Below are 25,959 nucleotides of genomic sequence, written 5' to 3'. Positions count from 1 at the left end.
GAAACATTTTCCCTACACTTTTTATATAAACCAGCGGCATTTAGTTTTCGAATTTAATATATAAAAATATTACCATTTGCTGCTTCTTATCTATCGCGCTTGGTTTTTACTTTTAATTACCTATAGAGCACAGATCAAATCTCTGTAGAGTATTGAAAATTCATCCAAATGCTTCGGGAAAGCTGATTGGTAGACCAGCATTTATCCCTAGAAAGGGACCAGCGACAAAATTTAACATTGGGATAATGGTTGACCCAACCTCCCTATTCTAGTAACCTTGGACCAAAGGAGAATGACAATGACAGTTCACAGTTGTTATTTATATTATCAATGAACAATTTCAATCGATTTTAATGTAAATAACTGCAATAGTTATTTGTTGAGTCAGTGATTAACGCTAACGGAATTTTAAAAGTCGCGACAATATTAATTTAATTATATTAAAAAGTTTTTGTTGAAGTAGTTAATTTAATTAAGTAACTCATCTTGGATTAAATTTTTCAACAAAATTAATAATCTCTTGTTTGACAGTCGGTGACGTACTTGATAATAACTCTATTTTATCAGTTTTTGTCTCAAACATTATCGTAAATTATAAAAATAAGGTATAGAGAATTAACTAAACTTTAAACTGATTATATTTATTATTTTTTTAAATAATCAGATAGAATATTTTTACTGTTGATAAAAAAAAAATTAACGAAACAATTTTGTGTTGATTGAAAATAAAACAAAAATTGCAAATTAATGAACTGAGATTTTTATTTATTTTACAGTTACGATTTAATAAAAATACCAGGATAATAAATAAAAATGGATATTGGATTCTCATCGTATCATAATGGTGGGCCAGTTAGAGAACAAGATTTCGAAAGACTTTCACAAACAGTTGGAACATCAATACTCAAAATATCTCAAAATGGTAAAATTCCTTTTTTATTCTTAAACTTTACTGTAATTTATTAAATAAATTTCTATTAATTCTAATGTATAACTTTTTTGTTATTAGTGTCATCAATGCAAAAAATGGTTAATCAATTGGGAGGATCAACAGATTCTCAAGAGCTTCGAAATCAACTGTAATTATCTATATTATTAAGAGAATAAGGAAAATTTTGTTCCCGCCATATTGATATGATAGAATTAGTTAATGTTATTGAAATTGTTATCATTAGATAGGTCTTGATTTGAATTTGTGCCTTTTCATACTTTAAACTCTTTTTAATTGTCAAGTATTGAGATAAATAGATTCATCTATATCATTCGAATTACATTTAAATTACGCGAGAAAAAAGACGATCGTATTTATTTTCTTTAAATAAATTAATACTTCAATTATTCCTTCACTAAATATGACTGAATGTCACTGAATATATAGCAATCTTATTTATATCGCGTTACGTATTCCAAAACGACAGATTTTTATAATCCCTTTTGGTTTTCATTGGATTCATTGACATAAAATCTTTACTCGCCTAAAGAAAATTTTTACTTACCCCAAAAAATTTTTTGCATTGTGAATTGAAAACAAAAATTTATTTAGAACTAGAAAAAATTACTTGGTACAAGGAATTATTTCTTGACCAAAAAAATCTTTTCTCGCTCCAAGACAATTTTTGTGTTTAATTTATAATGCATAAACTTTCTTGGTGCAAATTAAAATTTTGTTGCGGCAAGAAACCCTTTTTTTCTGCGTATTTTATAAATTTAGTAGTGATATTTGGGCAGTCACGTAGTGACTGCAGGTTGCTCGTTTATATTTTATTTATTTATCATAATTTTTTGGCCCTGAAGCCTGAGCTCCCTAAGGGTCATTACATTACAAAAATAAGACAAAGAAAAAAAAAGAAAATTCCTAAATTAAATTAAAAAATATTTAAAGCAAAAACATTTTATAGTTTAGTATAGTATAGACTCTCAACAATAAATTAATAAATCCATAATTATCACAAATTATCATGTTCAGTTTCTCTGTTAACAAAATATGTATAACACTCAGATCTAAATTCACTATAATTATTAATAGCCACAATATCAGTTTTTGCTTGTGGCAAATGCAGCACATCTAGGTGCTTATCAGCACAACCACGAACTGCACAAAAAATGATAAAATTTTTTATCTATAGCATTAAGAGAATAATGAAAATTTTGTTCCAGTCGTAGTTCAATGATAAAATTAGCCAATGTTATTAAATTTGGTATCATTGTAAAAGTCTCGACTTAAATTTGTGCCTTTTCATGGTTTAAACTCTTCTTTATTCTCAAGTATTTTATTTATTTATTCAATAATTTTATTGACCTTGAGACTTATGTCCTCTGAGGGTCGAAAATTCAAAAGTAAATAAATAGTGCAACTAAAATCATATATTGTCTATACAAATAAAAATATAAAAGATGTTCGTTAATAATAAATCTACATTTATACATGATCATTTTCAAAGAATAATGAGTGACAGGCAGATCTGAAAGTAGTTGATTCCAAATTCTGATAGCCATTAGTAAAAATGACTTTTTAAGTCACGCTCCCTAGTAGCTATCTTAGTCAAGATCTTGAAATCACAGTATATATAGATATAATATTTCGCTGTATTCTCCTTGACTTGCTCAAGATTTGCTCCAGAATTGATCAATATTGCCACTAGGGGTTTTATATGTAGGTTGAAAAAACACGTCATTATGTTTTAGAAACCGATCTCGAACAGACAGTAGTATCCAAACATTCTCACCAAGTATCACGATAGACAATAGGATTTATTTTGCCATCAAGTCGAAACTTTTTGCGGCCATCAAAAGCCAAAATACATAATATAATATACATTTTTTTAAACGTTTCTATCACATTAATTCTTAATATTAATATTAATAATAAAAATAACAATAGCAATCGTGTTCATGGGTTCTTTTCTACAATTATAATTTATAATACTCAATATTCAAACTCATCAAGTTATATTATAAATACCAATTACAATTTTAATCATTTATTAACCTCGCGCTCAAGATAATCGATACACACAGAGAAAAATGTTGGCTCGAAACCTAACAATTTTTATTATGCTGTCAATCGAACTTGAAACAGGAAGTAAAGCATCCAAAAAATTATTATGCTGTATCGCAATACTTAATATGCCCGAGAAACTTATCAATAAGCTTTAATAACAATGACTCATACTTTTTGGATGCTTCACTTCCTGTTTCAAGTTTGGTCGACAGCATAATAAAAATAGTTAAGTTTCCAGCCAACATATTTCTCCGTGTAGCTGTAAATTCTCACCAAATAATTGGGTTTAGTTTAGGTCTATGGCTTTATACACCAAATACGCCATAAAAAATTATCTGCGAGTTCTTAATGTAAGCCATCCAAGTTCCCTGTAACAATGAGTAATATGCTCAAATTTACTGACTTTAAAGATAAATAAAAAATTGTCCATATCATTCAAAATACATTTAAATTTATTCCATGGCATAATTCTATGATAATAAAAAGCAAACAAATTGAATTTAACATCAGTGAAAAGGTCTCGATTTTAATTTGTGCCTTTTCATAGTTGTATATGTTTTATGCGGTTGTCAATGTTAGTTCAATGACTTAAGTTTTATAAATGAGACAGTTAGAGTAGAATTACTGACTTTTTTGAATCAATAATTGACAACACGTCTTTGGTGAATCCTTAAAATTTCATCAGTTTTTTGTATTTTTCATCGTGACAAAAGAAATTTGACCGTATGATCTTTTTTTTTTTAAATCCTATGATTATCCAAATATACGAAATCAATAAGTTTACGAATTAATGACAAGATTTGTCTTAATAAACTTTAATGATAGTAAACATAAACAAAAATATCTGACAGTTAATGGATAGGGCTTTAATAAACAACTAAATTAAACTAATATTTACTATAAATTAATAAAAAAAATTAATTAACACTTTTTATTATTACTTTAGACATCAAATTCAACATTACACTCAGCAGCTAGCAAAAGATACAAATGTACATCTGCGAGATTTGGCAGCGATTGTCAGTAACTCATCTTCAAATAGTCCTGGAGAACAAACTCGAAGGAAAATGCGAATGCTAACAGAAAGACTTCAAGATGAATTTATGTCTGCTTTAAATAGTTTTCAAAGTGTCCAAAGGCAAGCAGCATCTAAAGAAAAAGAAATGGTTCGAAAAGCTAAAGCTAGCGCTGGTGTGGTACCATTTGGTGAAAAGAAACAAGAAACATTGATTGAATTACAAGACAGTAGAACACAAAAACAAATTCAACAACAACATTTACAAGATGAACAAAACCTACGAATGCTCGAAGAACAAGAAGCCAGTATACGCCAACTTGAGGTATACATTTATTAATATTTAACTTTTTCATGATATCAGCATCGAAACTTAAAGTTTCAGTGCCTTTACAACCACTCGAAACAAGATTTCAGTCCAGTGCCGCTAACAAATATTAGGAAACGCGTAAATTGCGAATGCTTTCAATTAGCAGGCAGAAACAACTCTCTTAAAATTAATCAATGAAAAGTCCTGCAAATCAGTAAATATTCGCTGCACATATAGACTCAAGTATATCACTAATTCAATCAGTAATTGGGACTGATTCGCAGTAAATATTCACTGATTTTCAGGAATTTTCACTGATTAATTTTTAAAAGAGAAACTTGTTTCGTCTCTTGAGAAAATACAACTGATTCAAAACGCCGATTGGATCGGATTAAAACTCAATCAGATTCAATCAGATTAATTCGAAACTTTCTGATTAAAATTTTCCAATCGTAATTTTTAATCATGGAAATATTGTTTCTGCCCACTGACTAAAAGCATTCGCAATTTAAACTCTGATACTTGTCATTTGTTTAATAGTAATTTCAGACCATTAATTTTATTTCCGTAAATGACAGTTCCGACTTTGTAATTAAGTTTTATAAAAATGAGTCTAAATAATAAATAGTACTTATAGTTTCTGTTTAATTATAAATTCCAAATCACAATTGATGCTTACACTAATAGTTGATGACATAATTGGTCTTAAATTAACTTGTTTCTGACTGGCTGCTGACACTGAAGCTCTGAGTTCCAATGTAGGTAATCATGAAAAATATTGTGTGCGACACAAAATGAAACACGATTTCAGATTGTAGGTGATGTCAGCCTGAAATCGTTTTGTCTCATCTCTTGTCACACAATATACTATTATTTATTTCTTTTTTATAATTAATACCAATTAAAATTATTTTAAGAGTGATATAAGTGATGTTAATCAAATATTCAAAGACTTGGGGGCTTTAGTACATGATCAGGGAGTTGTAATTGATTCAATCGAGGCATCTGTAGAAAGAACCGAAGTATTTGTTCATGAAGGCGCTCAACAACTGAGAACAGCAGCAACTTACCAAAATAAATTGCGAAAAAAGAAATGTATACTGGTAATAATCGGAGCTGTGGCTCTTTCTATTTTGATTGGAATAATTGTCTGGCAAACATCTTAAGATTTATTATGTTTTTGTTGATAATCAGTATGCCTGAAACCGAGTCGTTTTATTATTAAATAAATGAGAGGTAACTTTTTATATTTTATTTATTCCGTAAATCTATCACGCGGGAAAAGTCCATTTGTATAATACATTTATTTGATATATTATTGCCAATATTACACCTGATGCTATCGTAAGTTTTATTAAAAATATAATAATTGTTGTTACTTGGATAAGTCCATAAATTTTTACTCATACGAAAAAAATATAGTCGTTAAAAGTATAGAAACATAGAAAATTTAAAATTTTTGTCATTTATGTTGATGGAAAATTAATTATTATTTTTTTTTTGTTGCTTGATTATTTTTATAGTTTTATCTTCGGTGAAATCATTCCCAAATATTTTAAGTTAATTATTGATATTCTTCAATAAATGAAAAAAAAAATTATTCTACAACTGAGAAATCTTGTTAGAAATTATTGTAATCTAATGTATTATAATTAAAAATATTAATTTATTTTAAAAAATGTAATAAACTAAACATTGAAATATTATATCATAAATATTACTAATAACTTGGGTTTTACTATTTATCCTTACAGTATATAATTACGCAGAAAAAAAGGATTCCTTGGCATTGTGGATTAAAGCAAAAAATTTTCCTAGGGCTAGAAATAATTTTTTTGCGCAAGAATTTACTTTCGACCCATTAAATTTTTTCTTGCTCCGAAAAAAATTTCGCGCCAACAAATCATTTTTTTTGTATATATGTGAAATGCAAGATTTAAACCACTTAAATATTTAGGTCAACTTGAAAAATGTATGACATATTTATGAGACATTATAATAGAAAATGAAAAAAAAAGTAAAATTACAATAAACAGCTTCGAAATTCAAAAATTTAATACTTGAGCTGTCATATTATGGTCAAAATATTTATTATGATTTACAAATAATTCCAGTTATAATTTTTAACTTTCCGCTATGAAAGTCGAGGATTTTCAAAAAATTTTGCAAGTTATTGTTTTAACCCCGATTTTAAAAAATCGAGTTTTTACCAGATGTCGGTATTCCGAGGTCGTAGGAAGCTATTCTGACTATTTTCAGAATGATGTCAAGTGTCTGTATCTACGTGAGAGTGGATGACTCTTGAAAAATTCGAAAGAAATCGTCAGTCGTCAGCTTTACTGTGAATTTTAGATCATTCAATCCAATAAACTCTGATAAAATTAAGAAATCCAAGGAAAATAGTATATTACACACCAAGGGTTGAAAACAAGACATTCCGACCCGTGTGTAATTGTCTCCCAAGCCGAAGACGGGGTTTCCTCCCTTAGTGTGTAATATACTATTTTTTTAGTTTTTGAAATTTCTCCGAAATGAATTGATGAATCGGTTCTACAGCTCAATTACAGGAGAAAATTCCACGCAAGCAAAAGCTAAGTGGAATAATCTACCCATGCGCTTCCTCATCATTATGAAGAAATTATTCGATTCTAAAAGCAGAAGGAGTCATCGAACGCAGCCTACAACAACTGGCAAACTAACTCGTGTAATGGCTCTATGGGGGACAATAGCTAAAAAAATAACATTTGATTCACAGTAAAACCATGATATATTTGATCGTCAGAGTGTGCATTTCTCGTATGTCTGTTTATCAAGATTTTCACAAATTTATGGTAAAACAAAATAATAGGGTACTTAAGGAAATACTAAGTTTTCGAGGACTTGAATACGTTCCACTTTTTTTTTTTGATGATATTCAAAGTGAATAGAAAAAATTGACAGCTGCCATTAAAAAAAAAATCATTTTTTGCGGGCAAAATGGAACACCCCCTAAAAGAGGTGAAAATAAAAAATTTCTGGAAATTAAATAAATTAAATTTTCTTATGAGTAATTTACATGAAAAAAAATAACATTTCACATAATTATTGGATGCAAAAAGAAAAAGAAAAAATTTTTTAGTAGTTTATATCATGAGACAAAAACTCATTAATATTTTTCAACTGACACTTTTGATTTTTGAAAGAGTTTAACGACCGACTTTAAATTGTTAATTTTTCATTTGTTATTAACTTCAAAGTAAAAGATTAAAATTATTTATTTATTTATTTATTTATTTAATAGACAAACGCCAATCGGCTATTTACATTATTATGATTATGTATTAATATAATAAAATATTGCTGATGGGGACTCTAAGTCAATATACATTAATTATTATGGATATTGCACTATAAGAGTATTAAAAGAAAGTGAAAGTGGGCCAGGTACATAATGAATAAGATTTAGAGACAATAAATACTAGTGGTGGTTTGGTGATTATGTTTGTGTTAATTATTTATTATTTTATTATGTTAATTTAAACTTTTATTTTATTATGTTTAATTTAAACGTAGGTATTTTTAAAAAAGTAATTATATATTTTTTAAAGCAACAGATTAAAAAATTTTGAAAAGTTAATTAAATTTCAAAATTATAAAAATTGTAAAGCTGATTATTGAACTACATCTCAAGTACTTTGACATTGGGAGTTCTTTTTTTGTAAATTGATAAAACAAAAAATCAAATTGATTTCATACTATTTTTTTACACAAACAAAATTTTTCGGATAAGTAAAAAAAGAAATTTAAAATAATGTTTAATTATATTTATGAAAGACATTTTGAAATGATTAAAAAACAAACTTTTTTTTATAAAACTTCCCTAACTTCTCTGGCCCGTTTTGCCCCTTCCATCACTATAGCATAAATCAATAAAATTATTTAGATATAATAAATTGTTTTTACATTTTAAAATAGTAAAATAATGTTGTGAAGCAGAAAAGTATCATCAATCACATACAGAATGACATCCGAGAATGATTTTGTTCAGAAAAATTAAGATAGGAAGTGAATTGGGAAGGATAAGGAAGGAATCTTCACAACGAATAGTTAATAAATAGAGAAAAATAATCGAATAGTCCGAGCTGGGAATCGAACCCGTGCGAGTAAATACAAGAGATAACGTCATTTAAAACATTTTATAATTTTTTAGTTTAAAATGTACGATATCTGTCATCCTAGTGTAAGTTCTTGACTTTTTTTATTTTAGCTAATAAATGTATCTTAATTATATATTTTTGGATTAAATACAAAAAAATTAAAATAAACATAACCTTGAAAACCGGGTAAAGTCGTTCTAGAGCGCGAATGAAAATTGGAAATCGCCTCCACTACTGAAAATTTCTATACTGCGCATGCGTGAAGGAAAGTGGGAGAATATTTAGTCCATAAAACACCTAAAGTGGGAATAAAACCGAAAACACCCAGGGTACAATCTTTTGCTGGGATAATTTTAAATACGAGTGCTATAGCACTCGGGGGTAATTTTGAAAGAAAGCGCAAATCAAATTAACTTTTGGTTTTTATTTCAAAGAAATTAGAAAAAGTGTCAACTTTTTCTCTTAGACTAAGCTATTATTCTTAAATCATTCAATTTTTTTGTATTTAATTACTCGACCGGACTATTTAAAACTAAAACAATGATCCAGTTGATATTTTTCAAATAACAGTTCGACGACAATAATTTTTTTTTATATCTCAATTTCAGTATTACAAAATTAGCCAGCTTGGATGTAAAAATGAACTGAAAATCACAACTGCTTTCTATGTTTACATGGAATTATGTGAAGGTGATTGATTTTTTTTTTAATTTTTAAACCGTCCCAAGTAGCACACTTGCCTTTGAGACATCTATAAGATATCAGTTTTTAGGCAACTTTTTGACATATCGATAAGGCACCAATATGTTGACACGACGATCAGAAATTTATGTCACCGAAAATCTGTCTACTTAAAAGACTTAACACGAGTGACGATAAAAAGTAAATTACAAATAGTGGTAAAGTAAGTCATCTAAACGACTTTTCAATTGACATAAGACAGGAAAAACAACACAAATTTTCTCTGCTTCAGAACCAACATTTGCATGTCGTATTTATACCAAAAAAGATGACTTTAAGACAAGAAAAAATTTGTCTTATCCTTTAAAAAGACATCTTAAAGTTGAGTCTGTGCTACTTGGGGTAACTCTGCTCTTACTGCTGTTAAAATTTTTTTTAAATTCACAAATGGAATGATTGTTAAAAAGAAACCATACTTATATTGAATTATCATTAAGTAATGTTTAAACTGAAATTTCCCATAAGATTTACTATTTATTATTATTTATAGAAAAAAAATGTTGGGATGTCGAATATAAATACAAAGAAGAATTAGATTTAATTTATCTTACTGGAAAAATAAATAAAAAGGGTGAAACTGAAATTTATATTCCTTGGCCATCAAAGAAAAATATAAAATTACGTGATTTAGAGAATATTTATAATCAAATTGGAAGTCATAGGTAAAGTAAAAAAAAATTTTTTTAAAAATGTTGGAAAATCGGAAAATGCACATCTCAATCGCTCATTATAATTATTATTATTTTATTCATGAATCATTACTTTTATTATATTGTTATTTTAATAATTTTTTTACTTTATTAGAAATTTTCATTCAACTTTTAAATTATTAATGTTATTTTTTCTTTCAGTTCAATTTTTTATTATTTAAAGTGATTGTCGCTTTTTATTTTTTTAATCTTAACTGATAAAAATAAAAAATGGCTGCAAAAATTTTCATGAATTATCGGGCTTAGGTTTTTTATTAATAAAAATTAAACAAAAAGAATTTAGATAATGATTTTAAAAAGGATTCTTGCTACAAAAAATACAAAGCTACACAGAAAAAAAGGATTTCTTTGAGCAAAACATTTTTATTCGCCCCAAGAAATTTTTCGCATTATTAATTGAAACGAAAAATTATCTTGGGGTAAGAAGAAATTTTTTTGTATCAAGAAAAATTTTTTGAGGCGAGAAAAAAATTCTCTCGCCAAGAAATCCTTTTTTCTGTATAATAAAAAAAAAAATTAGGCCAATTTGTTATTATTTTTTTTAAGTTATCGTGGTTCGAAAGATTCGTACGTAACAATTGACAGCACTGACTTCTTGGATTAAAATAATTGGCATACAGCGAATTCGCGCTTGAGGTGTGCAATTTAAAAAAATATATATTTTAAGCTCTTAATTAATGAATTTATTTGTATTGCAGTTTTACATTAGCAGTAAAAAGCGGAGAAGGTGTAAGTATATTGTATAAAATTAGCCAAGGTCTGATTAAACCTTTGGCACCCCAAGAGACCAGTGAAAAACGTGAGTCAATTGTAAAAAAATTGAAATTAGACGATGAAATAACTAAAAATAGTCGTAATTTATATCAATTAGCTAAATCTAGGCAAAAAAAATGTGAGGGGAATAAAGAAGTAACTCTTTATGAAATCGTATAAATAAATTATAAGATTATTTAATTTCAATGGTATTGAAAAAACTTTAATTTTTTTCTCTTTTATTTCTCTCTCATGCTCATTACAACTTTAAGATAATAAAGAAATTATTTTACACGTTGTTAGTTAATCAATTTATTTTTTTTATAATTGTCTACAATAAATTGTAAACAATAGAAGAAAAAAAAAAAAATTCAAGATCATTAATCATGTTGGTGTATCAGGATCATGTTATAGTCACTATGAATTTTATAATTATCCTGCGATTAGCAATCATTTACATAAAATAGTTTTTCTTTTAGTACCGGATTTTCACAAATAATTTTTTCCGATTTAAAAAAAATAAATAAATTTCAGTATGTAAAATATAATAAATATTCAGTGTATTATTTACAAAATTTTCCCTAATTTTCTACAACTGAAACAATCGCAATTGGAAAAATTTTATGTGACTAAAAATCGGTGCTTTGTTGAAGATGCGTAAAAATCGCAGGACTGATACACGGAGAGCTAGGGTTTGATTCTTGGCATCGACAAATCTTTCTATAACATAATTTATTCCAAACTCTAAGGCCCCTTTTACTGTCTATACTTATCAACGTAACTTTTGATTTTAATTTCCAGAAATATTTTTAAAAAATATATATTTTTGGTCATGAGATAATTTTTTTTTTTTTTATTAAATCCCGTTTTTTTAAATTTGATATTGAAGTAGATATGAGTTTATTAATACAATTTAAACGAGAAAATATGAGTAATTACTGAAATTGTTCATAAATATCACAAATATTTAAATTTATTACTTTTTTATTCGTTACAACGTATAGTGGATTGCATGATCCATCCATCTAATATTCCGATTGTAAAATGTATTATTTTAAAAGGCCTCTTTATTAGACTGATTCAAAAAAATCAACTTTTTTTTATTTTTCAAGGACACGCTTTCAAAAGTTTCATTTTAAATAAAAATGCATGTTAAAATTAGAGCTGATTTTAATTCCAATGCCAATAACTAAAGAGTATTTAAAAATTTACGGGTAAATGGGTAATTAATTACGAAAGGGGTAATTTGTTTGAAATGAAACGGTCTACAAAAAAAGGTCCTATGAAATTTTGTAATAAGTCTGATAGTTTCACCAGAAAAGTTAAAAAATTCTATAAATCCAACTTTAATTTTAAATAACTTTTAAAATATTGAACTTGTTAAGAAGTAATGTGAATTTTTTTGTAGGCCATTAAATTCTCTGTACTTAATGTTGATATCAACATGAGTTTTTTTTATAATGAAACCGTGTCCTTGAAAAATAAAAAATCGTCGATTTTTTGTTTACTCTTTATATGATTAGTGTGGTTTAAAAAATTAAAGAAAATTTCTTAAATGAATTTATAATTGCGCTACGAAAAAGTGAATTAAAAGTGGATGTGAATTTAAAAAAACTCAATACCACACACTACAATCGTAATTTATAATAATAATAACAATGTTGAGTAATATAATAATTAATACAGTATTTGTTCTTTTGTTTAGATATATTTATGTAAATATATATTTATTTATTTTATTTCTAATTACTAATTTGAGTAAACGCACAAATTATCGATATATGTATATCAAATTTGTATAACTTAGAATTATAAGTGCAGAAAATAAAGATGAGAGTTGAAAAGAATAACAATAGACTTATATGATTAAATATGAGTGTTAGAAAATGATTTTTCTAAACATTTAAACTCTTATAAAATTAATATTTTATGAAATATGGAATTAAACTTAAAAATGATTAATTAAAAAATGACTGAATTAGAAATGATAATTAAAAGCAGAAATAAAAAAAAATTTATATAAATAATTAAAATTTTTTTTTTCAATTAATGATACTTTGATCAATTGTGTAACTAACTTATAAAGTAGTCAAAAAGTGATTTAAAAAAATATACATGTGAACCGAGGATCAATAATATTGATCTCGATACCTGCTCTGTTTAAATATATTTCTTTATTATTTTCTTTTCCCTCAGGATATGTATTTTATATTTATATTGGGCGTGTTAGCACCAATCAGCCATATATGTAAAATCCCGGAAAAGACTTTGCTCTAGGTCGCTGAGTGGTCTTGGATCTTTGGGTGGTGTTAACTGAGGTTTTTCTGACGTAAATTCTTCATCAAAGTTGCTGACATCTTCCACCGAGTGCTACAAAGTTGATTATTGCCTCATTAATATTTATTTTTTTAAATAACAATTAAGGAACTTACAATTACTGGTACAAAAGGTGGTTTTACACGTCGAAGGAGAAGATCATCCCAAGCAATATGCCGGAAAAATGATTGTTTTTTAACATCTTCAGCATCTCTTTCACTACTACCGAGCCTTCGATCTGGATTTTTTCTTAACAACTGTTCAAATAAAATAAAATTTAATTTTTAATTACTGAAAAATTTAACGATAAATTATAGTAGAAAATTTATTAATTTCTGGGGGGTAAAGTAATTATTCTTTTTGTTTCCATAAATACTCAAAATAAGTTATTTTTTTCTATAATCAAATTGATAGTTCTTATTTTGCTTCACTTTAGTAATTAATTTATAGAAGCATCAATTACTCAAGGCAACGAAATATTTCGACAATTTATTTGGTACCTTTTCAAATTTATTACAATTAAAAACTTCAATAGAGCAATCATTTGGTTAAATAAAAAAGAAGGAATGAAAGAAAGATATAATTAAAAATTAGTAAAAAATTCTTGCATTGAGAAAAAAAATTTGTTTTTATAACAAAATGAAATTTCTAATTGGTATTGATAAAATATTTTCATTTTTTCGAGAGCTACTTCTCTAACCAATTAAATATTTAAATTTTATTAGATAAAAAATAAGGCATGTCTAATAATATTATTTCAACATAAAATTTTTTACAATAATTTACGAATAATTCGTATTTATTTTAACAGTTCGAAAATTCGAGTTTCGAATCGAATATCAAGATTCAATTTGACACGAATAATTTTTGAGTTCAAAATATTTGCACATCCCTATCAATTTTTTTTTTAATTCTTTAGATTTTAATTTATACAAAATTCAATTATTTTAATTAATATTCAGTCAAAATTCAAAACAGTAAATAAAATATTTTTTTTTACTTTCACTTAGGGTTTTTATAATAGATTTTAAAATTTTATTACCCTTCTCATAATGGCAATTGCTTCTAATGACAAGAAACGTGGATAGCGAACTTCATCATTTACAATTGAGTCGAAAACTTCTTCTTCATCATCTCCAGGGAATGGAGACTGAAAAGAAAATAAATTAAATAAAAAATATATTTTAAATAAATATTTTTAAAAAACTTACTTCTCCAACAAGCATTTCAAATATGAGAACACCGAGTCCCCACCAATCAACAGCACGAGTATATGAAGTTTCTGTAAGAACCTCAGGAGCAAGAAATTCTGGAGTACCGCAAAAGGTGCCTGTTCGATCACCAAAGCCCATACCTTCTTTGCATAAACCAAAATCAGCTATTTTAACATACCCTTCTGTATCAAGCAAAAGATTATCTAGCTTTAGATCTCTAAAAAAAAAAAAAATAAATAAAATAAAATAAAATAAAAAAATAAAAAGGAAAATTGATCAGTTAAATATTTATAAATAAATTCAATAAATAATATTTGTTGACTTAATTTTCGAGCATTCTTATCTGTGTACACAGAACTTGGTGACTGAATTATTACAAACAACAACTATGTCAATATCAATAAGTCATGTCTAACTGTTATACTGTAAAAACATGTTTTTTTAGTAGATTTCATAGAAATCTAACTATTGTATTCGTCCTCATGATGCAAATTTCCAAAAGTTTTATCATTTTAGGTCTCAGCTAGTCGGGTAGGTTCCAAAAATACCATTGGTTCAAAACCATACACAGAAAAAAAGGGTTTCTTGGCGCAAGAAAAATTTTTCATTATGAAATGAAAACAAAAATTTTCTTAGGACTAGAAAAAATTTCTTGGGGCGAGTAAAATTTTTTGCGCCGAGAAATCCTTTTGTTGTGTATATATACAGGATATAACGCGTCTTTCTCCCGCGATACTAGTCAAAATATTACATCAATCTCAATGAAACTTCGTATACTTATTCTTTAGTTTAGGCTGGGCCGCAGCTAACGAAATCTCGAATTTAAGATTTCCAATTATTTATTAAATAATTATCATTACAGCGATTTTTTGAACTTCCAACAAAAAGCAGAAGGCGAACTTCCTCGGAAGATTTTCATCATTCGAGCCACTGTAAATCAAAGTGTTTCAATTTAAAACACCTGAGTATTTTATTGCCATTTAAATAGATTGTAGTCACTTTCTACATGTTTGCAAGTGTTTTGAAACCGACTACAATGTATTTGAATGGCAATAAAAAACTTAGGTGTTTTAAATTAAATCACTTCAATTCACAGTGAGTCCCGTAAACATTCAAAACGTAATTAAAAATCTTATCTCGACGATAATTGTAACTACGGTGTCCTTTTTCAATTACTGTTTTGATTAATAAAATTTTAATACGGCTAATTCAGTTCAAAGTCACTGTATATTTTAAAAAAATTACCCATTTATTTATTGAGATTTAGCTGTTGCATTTGTTCTCCTAATTTTTCCTAAATTTATGGGACTGCCTTAATTAAATTTATTGCCATTTAACATTTTTTAAAACTTAACATCTCGATTTAACCCTTCGTCACACGCGCTATGAGCGAGGCGCCACACTTTTAACATTTTTATGGTTTTTTATTGATTTTACCAAAAAAAAAACATTTCAAAAAATTTTAATGCTCTTTTCGAATCTTCTAGAAGGGATGAATATTAATAATAATTATACAGTTGTCTTAGAAATTTAATAATTATATATTTTTGAGAAGCATCTCGTGAATGCGGCGCCGCGCCGCCCGGTGCGTGTAAGCACCAGATCGCAATTCGAATCACGCTGTTGCCAAGTCGTGTTCCCGCTCTTAATATACAGCTGTAAACAAGGTAACCTAACCTGTAATTGTTACTTACTGGTTATTATAAAAAAAAAATTACTTTGAACTTTTAAATTACTAGACATAACACGCTCGCTTCGCTCGCCTTCATTCTTTCAGAAATCCCGCCATTATCTCGGTCGACCAATCGACAACCGAATAAAATAGTCACAGAAGTGACGTAAAACGATACGACATCCGGTCATCAACTTTTTAGAAGAGGATCAACTTTTTAGAAGAGGATAATAATATTTTTTTAGTCATATGATTATACTAGTTAAATAAATAATATTTTTCAATTTGTACCATTAATAAAATACGTAGTTATCTCTATGATCCTAAAATTACCCGATACTTATAACAATTTTGGATTTTTTTTTCAATACAAAAATTCAATTTGAAAAAAAATTTGCACTCGCAGAAATTAAAAAAATTATATACAAATTTTTTCTAAATTTCCCTTTTTATTATTAATTATGGAAAGAAAATTAAATGATTGCCAAGTATCGGCTAATCTTGAGATCATTTATCTGTCATTACTAATTAGTATTGTTGCTCTCGTTATAATTCATTATATTTTTTTTTTGCTTTTAATTATTATTAATCTTTTTTTATGAAAAAGTTTTCGAAATTTGGTAAATGTTTCATTTGATGTAAAATTAAATAAAAAATATACTTATTTTTTAATAGCAATATGTATGAAATATTTATTGGATACATGGCAACACCGCATGAAATTTAACACGGCGGCGCGGCGCTCATTGTGCATGTGACGAAGTCGGGTAAAAAAACGCGTGTGTGACGAAGGGTTAAGAGATAATAATTAATTTCTTTTTAATTCAATTTCATCTTAAAACTTTAAAATAAATAAATACGAAGAAATCTACTTCCATTTGGATGCCGAATGGTTTTTTTTCATTTAATAATAATCGTAAAATTAATTTTAATACAAAATTAAATTAGCGCACAATCTTATATTGGCGTTGTGTCATGCGTCGACGTCAGTAACATAGCAAACATTAGTAAGTCTTACCGTTTGCCTCTAAATTAACTTGTTCGACAATTTCTCATTTTTTATCTGCCATTTATAATTTGTTACTTTGACACATAAAATGGCTCATCGATGAAATCGAAAAATTCCAGTAGTTGTCATATTTTTAATAATTTATTGGAATAAATTCAAATTCCCCTACTATTAAGATATTTATGTACGCAGTACACGACATAAGTAATTGTATAAAATAAAATACTTAGTATATGAATACTTGAAAGTTAAAATAAAGTATACCTATAAATAATCCGGCTCTCGTGTAAATACTGTAGCCCTAAAACGACGCAGGCGGAATAAAAAACAGCACGAGGCTCTCCAAATACATCCGCATGTATATGCATCATTAAATCACCACCTGCAGCATATTCCATGACAAAGCAAACATGCGCCTGATTTAAAAAAATATAAATAAAATAAATTAAAAATAATTTTATTATGAATTTAAATAAATAAAAATCCGTTGCTTACCTCAGTTTGGAAGCAAGCAAATAAATTAACAAGAAATGGATGTCTTGTAGCGTTAGCAACTTCGAATATTCTTTTTTCAGACAGCAAAGATTCAACTTCATCTCTTGCAATAATGTCACCTTTTTTTAAAGCCTTTACCGCAAAATATTCTCCGGTATTTTTGTATTGTGATAAAATAACTTTGCCGAAATGACCTCGACCAAGAACTGACAGTAATCTGAAGTTATCTAGTGTCATACCAGTTAATTGTGATTGCCTTCGAGATTCGTAGGCACTATCTCGATATTGCATAGGTCTTATTGGCATCTCATATAAAACCTAAATAAATCAAATATTCATGTTATTAATAACACAATACAAAAAAATCATCTTGTATAACTTTAAATAATCGTTTTTAAATGATATTACACTGAGAAAAAAAAATTAAATTCAAGTGATTATTTTTCTTATTTCCATAAAATAAGTAATTTTTTTATAAAATTAAATTGATACTTTTTATTTTACTTCACTTTAAAATTATTTATTTATAAAAAAAATATTTTTTAACATGCAAAACTAATCTGAACATCGGATAAAAAAAAGCATGTCTAATAATATTTTTTTAACAATATCAAATTTTTTTCTTAGCAGCGAGTAAATAAAATACTTAAATAAAGTAATTATTTAACTGGATAGAAGAAAATAATTGATTGGCACTAAAATACTTAAATGAAACATTTTTTCTTTAAAATATAAATTTTTTTCTTTTCTCTCAGTGACACATTTTGTAATGACAAAGCATTCGTTTTTATTTTTATTAAATTGAATACTTTTTGAATAAGCGGTTTTTTTTTTTATTATATTCTCTTTGATATTGCTGACAATAGTAGAGAATTGATTTATTATGAAACTATATTTACATTGACTTTTAGTAAAATCACCCTAGAAATGTCTGATAGTAGGACAGATTCACATGCACTTGTTATATTAATGTCATCTATTCAACTCTTTTTTTTACACATTTTTATGTAATGAACAAAGCATTCCCAGGAATCTAAAGCAAACCCAGTTACTTATAGAGTGAAAGAGGAATAAAATGTCAGATGGAATAGAATCAATTGTATTAAAACAACAAAAGGAATAAATAAAATGGAAAAATGAAATAAACACAAACGCTATAGATTTTTTGTCCCCCGGTAGCAATTTTTTTTCTTTTACAATTTCTATCTACCTCATCCTCGGGAAACTCGATGACAGGTTGAGGCGAGGGAGTGCGCGGAGAAGGTGGTGCTATCAGTACGGGACGAGGCTCCGTGACAAGAGGCCTTAAATTTGCACCCATTTTGTCCTCGTTGTGCAGAAAATCAAACTCCTTAAGTGCATTCTGTAACTACATTATCAAATTCTACCTTCTTACCATTTTCATGCTATTTATTTCGGAGCTATTTTTATTAAATTAAATTTTTTTTAAATTGATAACTTTTTTTTTTTTATCTTTAAATAATATTTTTAGGTTTAATAAACGCGTTCAAAGAACAATACGATAAATTATTATGTAAGAAATACTTTTTAAAAGGAATTTAGTGATTAACATCATTACTACCATCACCACCATCACCGTAAATTTAAACTCCTTTAATTCAGTATATTAAGATAAAGGGCCCAGTTTCTGACCTTTTAAGAGTAACAGTTGATGTTAAATTTAAATAGACATTTTAGACATTAGTTTTAAAGAAAATCTTGTTAATGTATTATCGCATTTTTATATTTACATAAATTATTTAGACTATAAGTGAAAAATTACTCTCGCAGTGTCTTCAATCTTTAAGATTTTTTTATTTATCCAGTTATTATACTTGATAAATTTTCAATTTATTTCATTATTTGCGTGAAAAATTTTTTTAAAATTTCGATTGAAGCTGAAAAGATCAGAAACTGAGCCACGGTCAACAACTGGGTCCTTTACTTTATTGTATATTTAAAAATGTCAAAAAAAAAAAAAAATGACTTTGCTTGTATTATTTAAAATAAATGTAGAATAATTAAAAATTGAACTTACATCTGGATCAAGTTTCGGAGGCTGTGGTGGAGGCACGCTCGTAGACGGTTTCTTGGATAAAGAAATAGACTGTGGAGGTGGTGGTGGTGGAGCCGTAGAAGGCGAAGGCGGGTGATTTTGTGCTGACAAGCTGTTACTCGATGAAGACATCCCTAGAGGACGAGTACCGCTAAGTCCACCTTTTTCAGGATCTGGTAATTCTCCAGGTGTTTCTGCTTTATCCTCAACTGGTGCATCGAATGTAAGTTGCAACGCTTGTGAGCCTAATAAGTTTGTTGTTATTAAATAAATAGGACTATTGTCGTTGATTGAGCATATAAAGATAATATCCTACCTGACGGAGGACTTTCAGAACTTCTTGTACTGTGTAACGAAGGTGCGGATCTTTTGAGAAGTCTTCCCCAGGTAGCAACATTAATATTCATTTGGTTGGCTCTAGGGAAATTTTTAGCTTGCTGTTTAAATATTTTTCTTTGCCTTTGAAGTCTCGGTTTTCTCGAAATCATAGGATTAAGAAATTTAATTTCGGCAAAAAGTAAACCTTGAGGTTCAAGTTGAAGTGCCATTCCATGTCGTACATCATCAATAAACTCCTCAAGACGTAAAAATTTAATAGCGCAGAGTGATCGCCAATCTTTCCAATAAATTCCAATTTCAAGCTCACGAGATTTGTCTAATTCAATAGAGAACCTTTGGTCCCAAGCTTGTTGGGAGCATGGCCGCCAACTTGTTTGAGCGACAGTTTGATTATCCAATTTAATAACAGCCATTATATCATTGCAAGTTTCATCTTTTACACTATACGATTTACTTGAGCTACGTCCGGTGACACCTTTAACGAAGCTACGGAGATCTGGACTAGCAGGATGATGTTCTCTACGTGTTCGACCTGGTACTTCTTCAGCAAGATCTTGACACCCCATTAATCTCACCTCCAATTGTCCGGTGACTGCTGCACATCGCGAAACGGAAACTGGAACAGCAGTACGTCCTTCAAGAGGTCCGCGAAATGGCTGTAGAGATGTATAAGTCACAGGTACAGGACTTGCAGATTGTACGCTTGCTAATTCTCGTTTTAATTGAACAGCAGTAGCACTATCAGGTGGTAATTCTTGTCTTCTAAGATCCAGTGCCATTCTTAACAAGTCTAACTTTCGACTAGACTCTGAAAGACTTGCTTGAGCTTCAGTAAGAGCTTTTTTATCAGCAACTCTGGCACTTTGTAAAAGACGAATAACATTTTTAGCTCCTTCAACTACAGCAGCTTCAATCCTTAATCTATGCCGAAGTTCTTCTACTCGTTCTTCAAGAGCCAACTCCAAACTTGGTTCGTACTTGTCTTTATTGCCTGGTATTTCACCATTAGGAAAAGGTGATTCACCTCGAGCATTTTGCTGTTGTCTTGCTTGTCGAACTTTCATTATTCTCATTTTAAGAAATTCAATTTTAGCTCGAGAATCATCTAACATTTGCTGAGCTTCTTGCAATAATTTTTTATCTTTATGACCGCTGGTCAAACTTTGAATCATATTCTCAGCTCCTTGTTTTACTTTTAATTCAATATTTAGCTGCTTTTCTAGTGATAAAAGTCGTAAGTCTGTTATAAGTCCTTCTTGACTTGGAGATGATGAATCAACAGGTGATGAAAGTGTATCTTGACCATTCGAATAGTCTCTTTGTGGTGATTGCGGTTGGCCTTGAGTCAAAATTATTTGACTCTCAAGCTGCTGTAATTCAGCATGTAGTTCATTTAATTTACTATTAGCTTTTTTTACAATAATTGCAACGTCCGATAAAGCTTTACGTCCCGATGCTACTTCACGTAGCTTCTCTGCACCAGCTTTTATTTTTAACTCCTGTACAAAATAGATAATTAAATAAAAACTATTATCAATCATTTTCTTTTTTTTAATCACATTTTCATAAATTTTAAATAATATACCTTTCGAATTTCACGGCGAATATGCTCACGTAATTCATCAAGCCGCGCTGGAAGAGGCACTTGGTCACTCCCTGCAATCCCATACTTGTGTGACAATTCTGTGACAACCGGTTGTCTAGAATAATCACTCTGAAACAGAACATCATTTACTTTTAAGTCATCATTTTATATTAATCTATTAATTTTTTTTGTCATCAATATAAGTGTTTACTTCGTTCTTATTATTATAAATAAGGGCAAAAGACCCAATTTCCGACCTTTTCAGCTTCAATCGAAATTTGAAAAAAAATTTTAAACTCAAATAATGAAATAAACTATACGAGAACATTAAGTTACATGTATTCTAATAGCAGTTACAAATTTATCAAATATAATAACGAGATAAAGAAAAAATTTAAAGATTGAAGACACTGTGAGAGTAATTTTTCACTTGTAGTATAAGTACTCCGTGTAAAAGGGTACGAAGATTGAATCGAAATTTTTTTTGTTATATAAATATAGAAATGCGATAATACACACATGAACATGTTAATATTTAATTAAACTATAGTTAAATAGTAAAATTAAAAAATTTTCAATTTTGTTTTTAAAGGGTGGAGATCAATAACTGGGTCAAATTTTGTGCACCTGTTGCAGTTGTTGACTCTAAGATTTTAATTTATTATAAATAAAGTGGTCTGTATATTAATATATCGATAAAACAATAAAAAATGAAAATTTATTGTATTATTGATTGTTTTTATTGTTTTCTATTATGAACATTTATTACAATGGTGACATACCAAAATAACTTTGGTAACTTAACTTTTATAAATTACAATTTTTTAAATAATTTAATTAAAAATGAAAATAAAAGTTACAAATATAATTTATGAATTGATTAATGAACTTAATTTATGATATAATAATAAAATTATTTGAACAACTTAATAATAGAGAACAACAAATATTAATTAATTTTTTCTATCAATAAATTTAAACAATTTTAAATAACACCATAAATTTTAATTAACTTTTTTAACTTCAAATTGTATTGTAATTAAGTAATTATTCAATAATAATATAAGTAATGAACTTTTGTTTTTTTTTAACTAAACAATATTATGAGCGTGAATGTAGCAAACATCAGACAAATTTAAAATTATAAATGAATAGAGAAATAGATAGAAAAAAAGAGTTAAAAAAATAATATTTATAAAAAATGCACTTCTTAATTTCAAAATTTTTTAAATGCGCATTTTTTACAAATTTTATTGTATTAATTGTTTACTCTATTTATTAACAATTTTAAATTTGTCTGATGTCTGCTACATTCACACTCATAACAATATCACTTAAATCAATTCAGTATAACAATCGAATAAAATTATACAATTATTATGATGAAAGTTTCATTGCCACAAGATACAAATATTCAATAACTTCAATTTCTTAAAATCTTCGAGCAACAATACATAAATAGTAAAATAATAAAAATATACTATTAAACATTTTAGAAGTTAGAATTTATAAAGTTTAAATCGTTTGAAGTTCAAATTATAAAAGTTCAATTTTACAATTTCAAATCGTAAAAGTTCAATTTCAAAAGTTATTTTGCTCGGACACCTAAAAAAATAATTAAAAAACTATGAAAATTATTTCTAAATTTTTATAAAAAACGTAAAAAACCGACGAGTCGCTTTAAATTTCTCTCAATTTATTTATAAATTGTTTTATTGAAAAGGTTCATTGTAAGTTTCTCACTATATTTAAAAATTGGTTCAAATGCAACTAAAGGTTCAGAAACTGCACCCAAAAAATTGACGGTAGTCAGAAACTGAGTCCATTTTTAAAAAATTTATTTAAAATATAAGCGAAATTATAAAAATTATCAGTTTTTATTTAGAACATCCTCAACTTGCCGATAAAATGATCAATTTTTTTTTCAAGTTAAGGTTTCTAATGACTATTTTTTTAAATTTAACATCAACTGTTACTCTTGAAAAGTCAGAAACTGAGCCCTGTACTTTATTTATTTATTTTTTCATTATCTTCTCTCTCTCTCTTTTTAAGGGTTTTGCTTTGTTTTTAATTCTTTTTATCTTTTATTCCTCATTGCATCCCGTGATCCGCTGAACCACGAATCCGAGACTATATAAATCTCGATAGTAACCAAAAAGAGGAACGTAAAAAGAGACAAGTAGACATTACAAGAAAAAAAGAAAAAGAGTGAAATGATGAAACAAATGTAAAGGAGAAGCAATCAAAATTGTCGATTAAATATAATTGAGGTACTTGTTTGTAATTAAATTTTGACAATTTGAAATAGCAACTTATGACTACTCATATGTTTGACAAAAAAAACATAAACTTTAGTAGTATTTTAAAAAATAAAGTAATTGAATTATCAACTCACCTGATAATAACTTGACTCCGCCATCTTGGTCACCACTTTTGGCCGATGACTTTCTATCTGTATTTAGTGGACTCTTTTATTGTGTTCATCATTTTATTGTAATCCCAGACAATTCATTAAGATTATCATTTTTTTTTTCATACTTATCAATTATTCATGCTCCATTAATATTTACTTTTGTTTATATTTCGTTAGTTGTATTATTTTTTTTTGTTCACCAGGTGTGTCCTACGAATCACCAGACACCATAATCTTTGCTATCTCGCTTTTTTAAATTCACTTCAAATTAATACCAATAGCATTTTTTTCACTTAAAACTTATTCACTTTGATACTTAACAAGGTCAATAGAAAAAAAATAAAGACAATTTAAATTCAAATAAAGACAATAATTATTACTAATCAGTATATATATATATATACACAACTATTTGCAAAAAAAAAAATAAATGCAACTACATTCCACCGAATCAGATGAAAAACTGAGAAACTGCCTGATACTTAGATTACTTACGGCAAATAATTTCATGACCAATCAAAAATCAACTCTACAGTATGGTTAAATACCACGTGACTTTTTGACCAATCATATTTTTTTATATTGCTGCCATATTGGGGGCAATATGAGAGATCCGAATGTACATGTTACCAATGTTATAAATAAAATGTAATGTCTTACTATTACAATATTTTACACAGATTTTGTATTTAATTATTTATAATTAACACACTTTAATGTAAAAAAATTATAAAAAACATGCAGTTTATAATTTACAATATGGTTATTAGATTAATTATGTATTTGCATCGATTTATGAATAGCAATAATTAAATAGCAAATATTATAGTAACCAAACTGCGTAAAAAAGTTGAAAAATCCAAAAGTGCACACTTCAATCACTCATTTTATTTTTATTTCATAACATTAGTTTTTATTAATTATAAATTTTAATTCTACTTTCAAATTATTAATTTTATTTTTTTTTTATTTCTTATTTTCAGTTTAATTTTTTTTAAATATCCCGCGTTTTTGTTTTAGATGTCGCTCTTTTTTTTAATCTTATTAGGCTTGCAGGCAAACCGTCAAAAGTATAAATTTCAGAAGTGTACCAACTTTAAAAATCACAGTTTCGAACGTAAAAAATAAAGATGGTTCATAATTCAGAATGACGAATTATAGCCTCGTCAAAAACATTGTATTTCTAATCTTCATATCAATACATACTCATAATTTACAATATTCATTCTCTCGTAATAAATAATTAACAATATTTACCCTAATAGCACAGTTTGCTTGAGCAAAAGTCCACTGTACAAAAGTTTCGTTGAATTTCTCGTCAAATTTCCGTCAACTTCGGACTTTTCCATTTTTTACGACAAGTTGTATGCAACTTGCTATTGAATGTGAGGTAAATTTACTGTCCGAATTAGAATGCAAATTCACTTCGAAAGTTGACTAAAAAAAAGTTGTCTTTAATTTTAAGGCAAATTTTATGTCAATTTATCGTTAATTTGACTTGAAAAATTGTTAAGTATATTTTTACACTCAACTTGTAGACAATTTTATGTATAAATTTGTTTACCTTCTGAAATGGTAAAAATGAACATTACCGACCGTTTTTTTTATTTTTAATGTATTTTATAATGAGGGGGGCTAAGTTTTTAAGCTATAGCTGAATTTGTTCGATTTAGTGGATTGTTTTTTTTTACCTCACTGTAACAGAATATATTCAGGAGTTTGGGTGGAAATTAATTTTTATAAGTGTTTTGAATTATTAGTTTTCATAAAAATGATAAATATACTTATCTTCCGTGATTGAAAACTCTGATTGAAACTCAATCGAATTTCTATCAGATTCAATCGGACTCAAACATTTTATCAGAATTGCTCGGGAGTGTTACAAGTATCCGATTAAATTTCAATTGGATTTAATCGTAAAAAAATATGTTTCATTCTCTGATTGAAATTTTTTAATCAAATTGAATCGAAGGATAATAATTTTCCCTGATTAAACAACTGAATTCGATCGAATTACATTTTTAATTCTATTTAATTCCGATAAATTCTGTTAATTCAGTACCCAACTTAAAAATGAATTCTGTCTAATTGGGTAGGAAAACCAGAATTTGTCCAAATTAAAACGAAATTAAATAATTCTATTCGGTTTAATACTGTTTGATTCGAAAATAATCCTCGAATTCCTATTAAATCT

General features: G+C 27.6%; 3 protein-coding genes across 4 annotated transcripts; 2 read left to right on the top strand and 1 right to left on the bottom strand.

Moving 5' to 3' along the window:
• Positions 1-263: 263 nt before the first annotated feature.
• LOC130671803 (syntaxin-7) lies at positions 264-5,745 on the top strand. Its single transcript, XM_057475884.1, has 5 exons — positions 264-605; positions 777-922; positions 1,010-1,079; positions 3,948-4,341; positions 5,244-5,745. The coding sequence occupies exons 2-5, from the start codon at positions 814-816 to the stop codon at positions 5,490-5,492; spliced, it is 822 nt and encodes a 273-aa protein (XP_057331867.1). The 5' UTR covers positions 264-605; positions 777-813; the 3' UTR covers positions 5,493-5,745.
• A 2,574-nt stretch (positions 5,746-8,319) lies between these two features.
• LOC130664051 (tRNA-splicing endonuclease subunit Sen15-like) lies at positions 8,320-11,520 on the top strand. Its single transcript, XM_057463724.1, has 4 exons — positions 8,320-8,545; positions 9,071-9,152; positions 9,694-9,865; positions 10,612-11,520. Exons 1-4 carry the CDS (start codon positions 8,522-8,524, stop codon positions 10,844-10,846), a joined length of 513 nt encoding a protein of 170 aa, XP_057319707.1. The 5' UTR covers positions 8,320-8,521; the 3' UTR covers positions 10,847-11,520.
• Positions 11,521-12,456: 936 nt separating this feature from the next.
• LOC130664042 (serine/threonine-protein kinase N) lies at positions 12,457-24,230 on the bottom strand. Of its 2 annotated transcripts, XM_057463701.1 has the most exons (11): positions 23,748-24,230; positions 21,353-21,481; positions 19,745-21,266; positions 19,411-19,673; positions 18,583-18,741; positions 17,373-17,690; positions 17,142-17,293; positions 14,194-14,413; positions 14,025-14,132; positions 13,099-13,239; positions 12,457-13,036 (listed from the first exon to the last, which is right to left on the bottom strand). In XM_057463701.1, the coding sequence occupies exons 1-11, from the start codon at positions 23,769-23,771 to the stop codon at positions 12,893-12,895; spliced, it is 3,180 nt and encodes a 1,059-aa protein (XP_057319684.1). In that variant the 5' UTR covers positions 23,772-24,230; the 3' UTR covers positions 12,457-12,892. The 2 variants fall into 2 exon arrangements, with proteins under 2 accessions (XP_057319684.1, XP_057319693.1); XM_057463710.1 differs by lacking the exon at positions 18,583-18,741 and having other exon boundaries at positions 12,458-13,036; positions 23,748-24,229.
• Between the last annotated feature and the right edge of the window lie 1,729 nt (positions 24,231-25,959).

The sequence above is a fragment of the Microplitis mediator genome, chromosome 1 (assembly GCF_029852145.1).
Source record: "Microplitis mediator isolate UGA2020A chromosome 1, iyMicMedi2.1, whole genome shotgun sequence".
Classification (NCBI taxonomy): domain Eukaryota; kingdom Metazoa; phylum Arthropoda; class Insecta; order Hymenoptera; family Braconidae; genus Microplitis; species Microplitis mediator.
The sequence above is the reverse complement of the archived record's forward strand: the minus strand, read 5'-3'. Positions and strand labels throughout refer to the sequence as shown.

Excerpts from the sequence above, each read along its gene's own strand:
- LOC130671803 (XM_057475884.1), top strand. The coding sequence starts at position 814 with ATGGATATTGGATTCTCATCGTATCATAATGGTGGGCCAGTTAGAGAA. Across the intron at positions 1,080-3,947 it reads CAAGAGCTTCGAAATCAACT|ACATCAAATTCAACATTACA; the intron begins GTAATTATCTAT and ends TTATTACTTTAG. Across the intron at positions 4,342-5,243 it reads CCAGTATACGCCAACTTGAG|AGTGATATAAGTGATGTTAA; the intron begins GTATACATTTAT and ends AATTATTTTAAG.
- LOC130664051 (XM_057463724.1), top strand. The coding sequence starts at position 8,522 with ATGTACGATATCTGTCATCCTAGT. Across the intron at positions 9,153-9,693 it reads TTACATGGAATTATGTGAAG|AAAAAAAATGTTGGGATGTC; the intron begins GTGATTGATTTT and ends TATTATTTATAG. Across the intron at positions 9,866-10,611 it reads AATCAAATTGGAAGTCATAG|TTTTACATTAGCAGTAAAAA; the intron begins GTAAAGTAAAAA and ends TTTGTATTGCAG.
- LOC130664042 (XM_057463701.1), bottom strand. The coding sequence starts at position 23,771 with ATGGCGGAGTCAAGTTATTATCAG. Across the intron at positions 17,691-18,582 it reads TCGAGTTTCCCGAGGATGAG|GTTTTATATGAGATGCCAAT; the intron begins GTAGATAGAAAT and ends TGATTTATTTAG. Across the intron at positions 14,133-14,193 it reads TTGAAATGCTTGTTGGAGAA|TCTCCATTCCCTGGAGATGA; the intron begins GTAAGTTTTTTA and ends TTTTCTTTTCAG.